Source organism: Mytilus californianus, unplaced genomic scaffold, assembly GCF_021869535.1.
Source record: "Mytilus californianus isolate M0D057914Y unplaced genomic scaffold, xbMytCali1.0.p SCAF_4, whole genome shotgun sequence".
Classification (NCBI taxonomy): domain Eukaryota; kingdom Metazoa; phylum Mollusca; class Bivalvia; order Mytilida; family Mytilidae; genus Mytilus; species Mytilus californianus.
This window is the reverse complement of record NW_026262690.1, coordinates 81,505,701-81,516,630: the sequence shown is the minus strand read 5'-3', so window position 1 is coordinate 81,516,630 and position 10,930 is coordinate 81,505,701. Positions and strand designations below refer to the sequence as shown.

The 10,930-nt window shown below is 33.1% G+C and overlaps 1 protein-coding gene across 7 annotated transcripts in view; it reads right to left on the bottom strand.

Annotated features, from left to right (window-relative positions):
• Positions 1-10,930, bottom strand: part of LOC127738678 (phosphofurin acidic cluster sorting protein 1-like) — a 73,125-nt gene that overhangs the window by 52,013 nt on the left and 10,182 nt on the right. For all 7 annotated transcript variants that reach the window (XM_052250006.1, XM_052250007.1, XM_052250010.1 and 4 more), the window contains exon 4: positions 10,630-10,755. In XM_052250006.1, the coding sequence (XP_052105966.1) occupies positions 10,630-10,755 (126 nt within the window). The remainder of the gene's footprint in view (positions 1-10,629; positions 10,756-10,930) is intronic.

Genomic DNA, 10,930 nt, shown 5'->3' with positions numbered 1-10,930 from the left:
ATTATTTTAAATAATTTTCAAGATTATTGCAAAAAATGTTTTAAAAAAAGGGCAATACTCCAAAATGAGTCGACCATCAATTCTGTTATGTTGACTTCTTTGCATATCTTGTCTTGCTGAACAATTTGTCTCCATATATTATAGTTTTCAGGATAATAGCAAAAAAATCACAAAAGTAGAGGCTCATGAATGGCTCACATGGATGCATTTGATCAAAATAGTAATAACAGGGTTTTCATCAGAACCAAATTAATGAGTTTTTTTGTTTCAATTGGGTCATTGGTTATAGAGAAGAAGATCTTTGAACATCTGACCTATATGACACCTTTTTGCCCCTTGCACCCATATTGCACTTTTTGTCAGGATCAAATGAACAAAATTAAATGTAAAAGGGGAGGAATAAGAATTTGCAACTTATGTGACCGTCCAATCAAAGATCCTGGTATGCTATGACTTTTTCACTTTGAGAAATATGGTACAAAATGGCATTCATATAAATCTTTCGTGAGGTACGAAATGGCACACGTATAAATCTTCCATGTGGTACAAAATGGTAAACATAGATATAAATATTCCATGAGGCAGTCTGCACCAAAATTTTTTCCAACTACTAGTCCGAAAACCAATATCCCAACGGTTTCCTTATGTGTCTAAACAAAGTTACTTACTAGTCCGAATAAAATTTTACAAGTCTGGGGCACCGGACTAGTGGCTAACGGTGCAGACAGTGAGGTACCAAATGGTATACATATAAATATTCCATGAGGTACGAAATGGTCAAGTTACAAAATGGGGTACGAAATGGGGGGTACGAAATGACTATAATCGTTCCTGCATGTTCATTCGCAGGCGAGACAAAACTATGAAATATTACTGATAGGTCTGTGTAATAGTTTTTGCAATAAAGGAATTTGAAAACCTACAATTTATGGCAAAAAAGTATTTTAACCGATTCTTTTAATGAAATATGTGAGAAGAAATGACTGTAAAACTCAATGAAATAAGTAGAGGAATTTGAAAATACTTTGTAAAAGATATATTTGTGATTTAATATTTCCATAAATATTTACAATGAAGAAGAATGTGTCCATGGGACACAGATGCCCCAACTTGTAAATATATGGCAAATTCAGCAATTTTTCCATTTACAATGGGACATAACTCGAGAAGAGTGAAAGTGATGCCATTCAAATTCAAAATAGATTTGTGTTTGGAAGTAATAAGCATTGTGTATAAGTTTCATAGCATTTGGATGAGGTCAACTAAAGTTAGATAACAGAAATCAATTTTCGGGATGGACAAACAGATGGACAAGGGTAAACTTTAATGCCCCTATTGTCTAGCTGTGGTGGTATAAAAATAGTGGTTACTGGGCATTTTTTTGTTTTATTGCAATACCTAACAGAAAGCCATAGGGGTTACATATATTAATTAAAACTTGAAAAAGTGATTAGAAAATATTCTTACTGAAAAAAGTCTGAACTTTAGCCCTTTACACTCTGAATTCAAACATCAATTGTTGAATTTTGTGGTAACATAAAAAATCTATGAAATAAGTAGCAATATTTGAAAAAACTAGGTCAAAAATGTATTTGTGATGTAGCATTTCCAAAAAATAGGGGTTTTCATGGTATTTCTTTAATGAAATACCTAACAGAGAGCCAGAAGGGCTACTCATATCAATGAAAAGTTGAAAATGTGATTAGCAAACATCCTTAATAAAAAAGAAGTCAACTTTACACGATCGGAATCAAAACATCAATTGTGGAATTTTGTAGTAACAATAAAATCTATGAAAGAAGTAGCAGAATTTAAAAATACTTTGTCAAAAATGTATTTGTGATATAACATTTCTGAAAATAGGGGTTACTGGGCAATTACTTTATTGCAATACATAACAGAAAGCCAGAGGGTTACGCATATTATTGAAAAGTTGAAAATGTGATTAGCAAAATCCTTCATTAATAAAGTCTGAACTTTAAACATTCCAAATCAAAACATCATCTTTAAATTATTTTGTAACATAAAAACATGAAATAAACAACCTGGAATTTTGGAATCAATATAAATAAATGTGGATAGTGTCCACATGTCGACACAGATGATGCCCCCGCTTGCATAGCATATAGTTATAAAGTGACATAACTGAAGAACGGTAAAAGTGACGCTACCCAAATTTGAACTTGATCGGAGTTTTGTGGTAATAAGCATTGTGTGTAAGTCTCATGACATTTGGTTGAGGCTAACATAAGTAGAGAACAGAAACTAAAAATTCAGCAATTTTTCTATTTGTAAACACTCATAACTCTAGAACGGTTGTGTATAAGTTTTATAACATTTGGTTGAGACAAACTAAAGTAAGAGAACGGAAACAAAAAATTCAGCAATTTCTATGTTTATAAAGGGACATAACTCAAGAATGGTACAAGTGTTCTCACCAAATTTCGTACTCAATCTGTATTATGTAGTAATAAGCATTGTGTATAAGTTTCATAACATTTGGTTGAGGCAAACTAAAGTTAGAAAACGGAAACAACAAATTTGTACTTGATCTTAGTTTTGTGGTAATGAATATTGTGTATAGGTTTCATAATGTTTGGTTGGGGCAAACTTAACCCTTTCCCTTTCAGGCATTTTAGACCTTTACTTATCGAAAAGACACTATCAAAGTTCAATTGAATACTGCATTCGCACCAATGGTCATGCACATGCCATGTTGGGCTCATATGAAAGATAATAGATCAAATATTTCAGAAAATTACGTTAAAAGATAATTCGTCCTTTTTTGGTCACGTGGGATGTTTCGAAATGTCACGTGACTTTTGGAGAAAATGTGAAAAAATACGAAATCCTTGGGACAAAAGTCGTGTAGAGACATATTGTTGCGCTAATAGGGTAAGGTTTTGGTGGAAACACAATGCCCCAAGTCTGTTAAAGAAATACAAGTTATCATATTGGTATTAAAAGAGGAAATGCGTGCTATATGCCTTGAAATCTCGATGTCCGTAACATTCAAAATAACTGATTTCAGACGCTCTTTTCGTCCAATTTCAAACTCGGACACTAGTTTTTTGTCTAAATCGATTTCAGTCAAGCAGTAACCTAAATTTTGTTTTTCTAAGGGAAAATTCATTGAATTACTAATGATAACTCGATGTGGCGTACCCTGGACCGAACCCGAGGAAGTAAATGGGGGCAATAGGGGGGGGGGGGGGGCAATTTGGCACACACATTCTTTTAAAAACAAACATAAGTATTTCGTTGGTTTTTCTTTTTGAAATTGAAAGTAAAGTTGAGTTAAGTTACATTTAATATAGGAAATAATTTTTCAACCTCCGGCAGTGAGAATCGAACACGCGATCTTTCCGCCTTGGGTTTGTTCAGCATACCCCTGCACCACCGGCATCGTTAGGAATATATTGAAATTTAAGTACTTAAGTCTACTACTCAAGACGTGAAAAAAAAAAACATATGAAGATCCTCACCCAGCTTGTTTTCTATTAGAAATTATGTGTTCAGATAATATATTTTTGATGCCAAATGGCCAAATGCATGGTTTTTGCGCAAATATAGCAGGAATCCAGTTCTTAATCTGTCTTGTTTCCATTGACATATACATTTTCCTTCATTTAAACAAAAGTGTTTTCAACTTTATCATACCCAAACACTTACGAAACCATGTTTTGTTACATCTATTTCAACTTTGCTAAAAAATTCAGGACATTTCAGTGATTTTTATCTCTTTTACGATAAAATCTTTAAGAAATGACTACGGATTTTTAGCGCATTTCAAGTTTGTGTTTGCGCTGGTACACTAAAAATTACATTTTTAACTAGTGTACAAGTTAGAACTATTATTTTAATACCATTCTTCAAAAACTCACTGCACAGTTATTAAAAAAAGTCATAATTCCCCCAAAAAGGATAGTTTTCTATGTACTTCTTTTTGAAAATATTCTTTAAAAATCGAAGAAAAAAAAAGGTTTTTACAGAATAAATACATGTCATTAAGAGGCGAATTGACTATGAACTGATAATGATAGAAGTTTGATGCACATTCAATCATATTGCTGGTATCCTGAGGATTGATTTGAGCCCTTAACCATATCTGTACGTCAGCAAATGACGATGGAACAAGACTAAATGCCCAAAAAATATCTTAAAATTTGCTTCACCGGTAAGCTGTACCGGTGTGAAAGGGAAAGGGTTAATTGGCTTAATTGGCTTAACCCTTTCCCTTTCAGGCATTTTAGACCTTTACTTATCGAAAAGACACTATCAAAGTTCAATTGAATACTGCATTCGCACCAATGGTCATGCACATGCCATGTTGGGCTCATATGAAAGATAATAGATCAAATATTTCAGAAAATTACGTTAAAAGATAATTCGTCCTTTTTTGGTCACGTGGGATGTTTCGAAATGTCACGTGACTTTTGGAGAAAATGTGAAAAAATACGAAATCCTTGGGACAAAAGTCGTGTAGAGACATATTGTTGCGCTAATAGGGTAAGGTTTTGGTGGAAACACAATGCCCCAAGTCTGTTAAAGAAATACAAGTTATCATATTGGTATTAAAAGAGGAAATGCGTGCTATATGCCTTGAAATCTCGATGTCCGTAACATTCAAAATAACTGATTTCAGACGCTCTTTTCGTCCAATTTCAAACTCGGACACTAGTTTTTTGTCTAAATCGATTTCAGTCAAGCAGTAACCTAAATTTTGTTTTTCTAAGGGAAAATTCATTGAATTACTAATGATAACTCGATGTGGCGTACCCTGGACCGAACCCGAGGAAGTAAATGGGGGCAATAGGGGGGGGGGGGGGGCAATTTGGCACACACATTCTTTTAAAAACAAACATAAGTATTTCGTTGGTTTTTCTTTTTGAAATTGAAAGTAAAGTTGAGTTAAGTTACATTTAATATAGGAAATAATTTTTCAACCTCCGGCAGTGAGAATCGAACACGCGATCTTTCTGCCTTGGGTTTGTTCAGCATACCCCTGCACCACCGGCATCGTTAGGAATATATTGAAATTTAAGTACTTAAGTCTACTACTCAAGACGTGAAAAAAAAAAAACATATGAAGATCCTCACCCAGCTTGTTTTCTATTAGAAATTATGTGTTCAGATAATATATTTTTGATGCCAAATGGCCAAATGCATGGTTTTTGCGCAAATATAGCAGGAATCCAGTTCTTAATCTGTCTTGTTTCCATTGACATATACATTTTCCTTCATTTAAACAAAAGTGTTTTCAACTTTATCATACCCAAACACTTACGAAACCATGTTTTGTTACATCTATTTCAACTTTGCTAAAAAATTCAGGACATTTCAGTGATTTTTATCTCTTTTACGATAAAATCTTTAAGAAATGACTACGGATTTTTAGCGCATTTCAAGTTTGTGTTTGCGCTGGTACACTAAAAATTACATTTTTAACTAGTGTACAAGTTAGAACTATTATTTTAATACCATTCTTCAAAAACTCACTGCACAGTTATTAAAAAAAGTCATAATTCCCCCAAAAAGGATAGTTTTCTATGTACTTCTTTTTGAAAATATTCTTTAAAAATCGAAGAAAAAAAAAGGTTTTTACAGAATAAATACATGTCATTAAGAGGCGAATTGACTATGAACTGATAATGATAGAAGTTTGATGCACATTCAATCATATTGCTGGTATCCTGAGGATTGATTTGAGCCCTTAACCATATCTGTACGTCAGCAAATGACGATGGAACAAGACTAAATGCCCAAAAAATATCTTAAAATTTGCTTCACCGGTAAGCTGTACCGGTGTGAAAGGGAAAGGGTTAATTGGCTTAATTGGCTTAACCCTTTCCCTTTCAGGCATTTTAGACCTTTACTTATCAAAAAGACACTATCAAAGTTCAATTGAATACTGCATTCGCACCAATGGTCATGCACATGCCATGTTGGGCTCATATGAAAGATAATAGATCAAATATTTCAGAAAATTACGTTAAAAGATAATTCGTCCTTTTTTGGTCACGTGGGATGTTTCGAAATGTCACGTGACTTTTGGAGAAAATGTGAAAAAATACGAAATCCTTGGGACAAAAGTCGTGTAGAGACATATTGTTGCGCTAATAGGGTAAGGTTTTGGTGGAAACACAATGCCCCAAGTCTGTTAAAGAAATACAAGTTATCATATTGGTATTAAAAGAGGAAATGCGTGCTATATGCCTTGAAATCTCGATGTCCGTAACATTCAAAATAACTGATTTCAGACGCTCTTTTCGTCCAATTTCAAACTCGGACACTAGTTTTTTGTCTAAATCGATTTCAGTCAAGCAGTAACCTAAATTTTGTTTTTCTAAGGGAAAATTCATTGAATTACTAATGATAACTCGATGTGGCGTACCCTGGACCGAACCCGAGGAAGTAAATGGGGGCAATAGGGGGGGGGGGGGCAATTTGGCACACACATTCTTTTAAAAACAAACATAAGTATTTCGTTGGTTTTTCTTTTTGAAATTGAAAGTAAAGTTGAGTTAAGTTACATTTAATATAGGAAATAATTTTTCAACCTCCGGCAGTGAGAATCGAACACGCGATCTTTCCGCCTTGGGTTTGTTCAGCATACCCCTGCACCACCGGCATCGTTAGGAATATATTGAAATTTAAGTACTTAAGTCTACTACTCAAGACGTGAAAAAAAAAAACATATGAAGATCCTCACCCAGCTTGTTTTCTATTAGAAATTATGTGTTCAGATAATATATTTTTGATGCCAAATGGCCAAATGCATGGTTTTTGCGCAAATATAGCAGGAATCCAGTTCTTAATCTGTCTTGTTTCCATTGACATATACATTTTCCTTCATTTAAACAAAAGTGTTTTCAACTTTATCATACCCAAACACTTACGAAACCATGTTTTGTTACATCTATTTCAACTTTGCTAAAAAATTCAGGACATTTCAGTGATTTTTATCTCTTTTACGATAAAATCTTTAAGAAATGACTACGGATTTTTAGCGCATTTCAAGTTTGTGTTTGCGCTGGTACACTAAAAATTACATTTTTAACTAGTGTACAAGTTAGAACTATTATTTTAATACCATTCTTCAAAAACTCACTGCACAGTTATTAAAAAAAGTCATAATTCCCCCAAAAAGGATAGTTTTCTATGCACTTCTTTTTGAAAATATTCTTTAAAATTCGAAGAAAAAAAAAGGTTTTTACAGAATAAATACATGTCAGTAAGAGGCGAATTGACTATGAACTGATAATGATAGAAGTTTGATGCACATTCAATCATATTGCTGGTATCCTGAGGATTGATTTGAGCCCTTAACCATATCTGTACGTCAGCAAATGACGATGGAACAAGACTAAATGCCCCAAAAATATCTTAAAATTTGCTTCACCGGTAAGCTGTACCGGTGTGAAAGGGAAAGGGTTAAGTTACAGAATGGAAACTAAAAATTTTGCAATCTTTCGATTTATAAAGGGGCATAACCGAATAATGGTTAAAGTGACACTACCCAAATTCAACTTGATCTGTGTTTTATCAATGGAAGTCAAAATTAAACATTGCATTGTATAAAGCATTGATTGTAGTTGATTCAACTATAATCATGGACAAAGGAAGATAACTCCAATTCTAATAAAATGCTCCGCTGGGCGCAGCTTGATACGACCGCAGAGGTCAAACCCTGAACAGTTGGGGCAAGTATGGACACAACATTCAAGCTTGATACAGCTCTGAATTTGGATTGTGATTAAATATTTGACACAGCATAGGTTTCTGACACAGAATGAATGTGGTCTAAGAACTTAAAATTTTTTAATTTACCTATTATGGTCCAATATCCAAAATCTAAATACATGGTTAGATTCAGCATATCAAAGAATCCAAAGAATTCAATTTTAGATGAAATCAAACAAAGTTTAATTTTGGACCCTTTTGACCTCAATGTGGACCAATCTGATAACGGGGTCCAAAAATCAAAATACATGGTTAGATTCAGCATATCAAAGAACCCCATATATTCAATTTTTGTTGAAATCAAACAAAGTTTAATTTTGGACCCCAACTTGGACCAACTTGAAAACTGGGCCCATAATCAAAAATCTAAACACATGTTTAGATTCAGCATATCAAAGAACCCCAAGAATTCAATTTTTGTTAAAATCAAAAATCTAAATACACGGTTAGATTTGGCATATCAAAGGGTTTATTCCCGATTGTCCCACTTTTTAAAATTTTAGAGTTCTGATTGTCCCACATGAAAAGTTCTGATTGTCCCACATTATTTTATGAAGTAAAATGTTCTTAGATAAACAATGTAACTGTTGTTTGTTTTGCTAAATAAACAAGAATTAATTTATTGCACATTTAATATTAATTTTATAGAAGTATAAACAAAATGTTTTTTAAATCATTAGATTAATGCACTTTTGATTAAAAAACATTTATTTCTGATTTATGAAATATATATACAATTTTACGTTATTTATAAAACAAATTTCAATACCGTAATTTTAATTACATTTTCTCTATAAAGTTTTTGAATAAATAATGCATGCAATTTAAAAAAAAAGGTATAAACTCATTTACATTCTACACTTTACACGAACTTGTTGATGGAGAGATTTCCATTTTCCAGAAGTCTTTACAATTTTACTAGGGAAGTCAGAGGACATTAATACAACATTCTCTGCACTATTGAAGACTGCTAACACCCAACGTCAGATTCACCTGAACCCAACAACTTCCTTTTTTTGATAACGAAGCTGTTGTCTAGAATTCTGCCAGATCAGCCTTTCTAAGAATCAATATCAAAGGTTGTTTTTCCAATATTCCCAGTGTCTTTGCCATAAAGTGCAGTCAACAGGACTCGTCACCAACTATAAAGAAGAACCAGACTTCCATAAAAAAAAGATGTGGTATGATTGCCAACGAGACAACTCTCCAAAAAAAGACTAAATGACACAGAAATTAACAACTATAGGTCACAATACGGCCTTCAACAATGAGCAAAGCCCATACAGCAGAGTCAGCTTTAAAGGTCCCATATGAAAAATGTAAAAAAAAAATCAAACTAGAAAAACTAACGACCTAATTTATGTACAAAATAATGAACGAGAAAAAATGTGTTACACAGTAACAAACGACAACCACTGAATTACAGGCTCCTGACTTAGGACAGACACATACAGAACGTGGCGGGGTTAAACTTATTTGAAGGCGCCAATCCTCCCACTAACCTGGGACAGTGTTGTAACAGTACAACATAAGAATAAACTAAAAAAAATAAGTTGAAAAAGGCTTATCTCATCAGATGGGTACAGACAGAAATACATCTAACAAATCACAGAGTGGACATGGACGTGGACGGCTACTTATACATCCCCACAACAAAGACACTAAGTACAGATCTTAGAGTACTCGCAGTTACTGACAGCTAGTTCAAAGCCAATAAAAACTAATTAAAAAAATCATGCATTTAAGACTAAAATTTTATGATTTCATATTATATTCCATGTTTGATGATACTTCAATTGTACCTACTACATGTATGTGCAAAATATAATATGTAAGTATTATTATTTGTTCATGGTTTTTTTCATATTTTATAAGTTACAGTGATTAGTAACCTGTAACTAACTGATACAGACTATAAAAACAAATTAATCACTATCAAAACAATTCCCAATTGTCCCACATTTAAACTTCCCAATTGTCCCACAAACATATTCCCGATTGTCCCACAAAATTTCATTACTTTTTTACCTGTAATTTCAAAAAGTGGGACAATCGGGAAGACACCTATCAAAGAACCCCAATAATTCAATTTTTGATGAAATCAAACAAAGTTTAATTTTGGATTCTTTTGACCTCAATATGAACCAATTTGATAGTGGGACCCACAAATAAAAATCTAAATACATGGTTAGATTCAGCATATCAAAGAACCCCATATATTCAATTTTTGTTGAAATCAAACAAAGTTTAATTTTGGACCCCAATTTGGACCAACTTGAAAACTGGGCCCAAAATCAAAAATCTAAATACATGTTTGGATTCAGCATATCAAAGAACCCCATATATTCAATTTTTGTTAAAATCAAACTAAGTTTAATTTTGAACCCTTTGGACCTTAATGTAGACCAATTTGAAAACTGGACACAAAATTAAAAATCTAAATACATGGTCAGATTCGGCATAACAAATAAATAAATGTGGTCAAAGATTTTACAAATCTTATGCGCCATACTGTGCAATTAAAGATTACTTTTTGAAATTTTTCAATATTTGAAATTTGAAAAAAAAATAATATTTGAAGAATAATTCTTTTTAATTTCTGAAATCTGAAATGAGAAAAAATTGACCCCCCACAATTTCTTTTTACCCCCCCCCCCCCCCCCCCCCTTTTTCCCCCAAAAAAATCTTTCCCTCAAGATATGGTCATAATCTCAATTCAAATTTCCAATGGAATTTGCAACCATAATTACCCATTTAAATTTACCATAGTGCTAAGTGGTTGAGGCAAACTCAAGTTAGAGAACGGAACCAATTTTGGGACGTATGTACGGACAAGGGTAAAACTTAATGCCCTCACCGCTACGGAGGTGGCATAAAAAGTTTTACCTGATCCATGTTCACTTGTCCAATAGCCAGAATTCTGTAACCCAGAATTGTTTTATTTTTATATTTCTTTCTTCTCTGTAGCATCACTTGCAAGTTATTACCATCTCTCTTCAGGTAATGTGGATACTGCAAAATAAATTTATAACACACACATATATATATATATATATATATATAGTCTAAATTGAAAACAACGTTCAAACCTATGATTGCGTTGGATAACAACCGCAATTTTTATACGTGTGCATGCAAAACAAATTTCTTGGTAGAGGGGTCTAAATATATATATATATATATATAT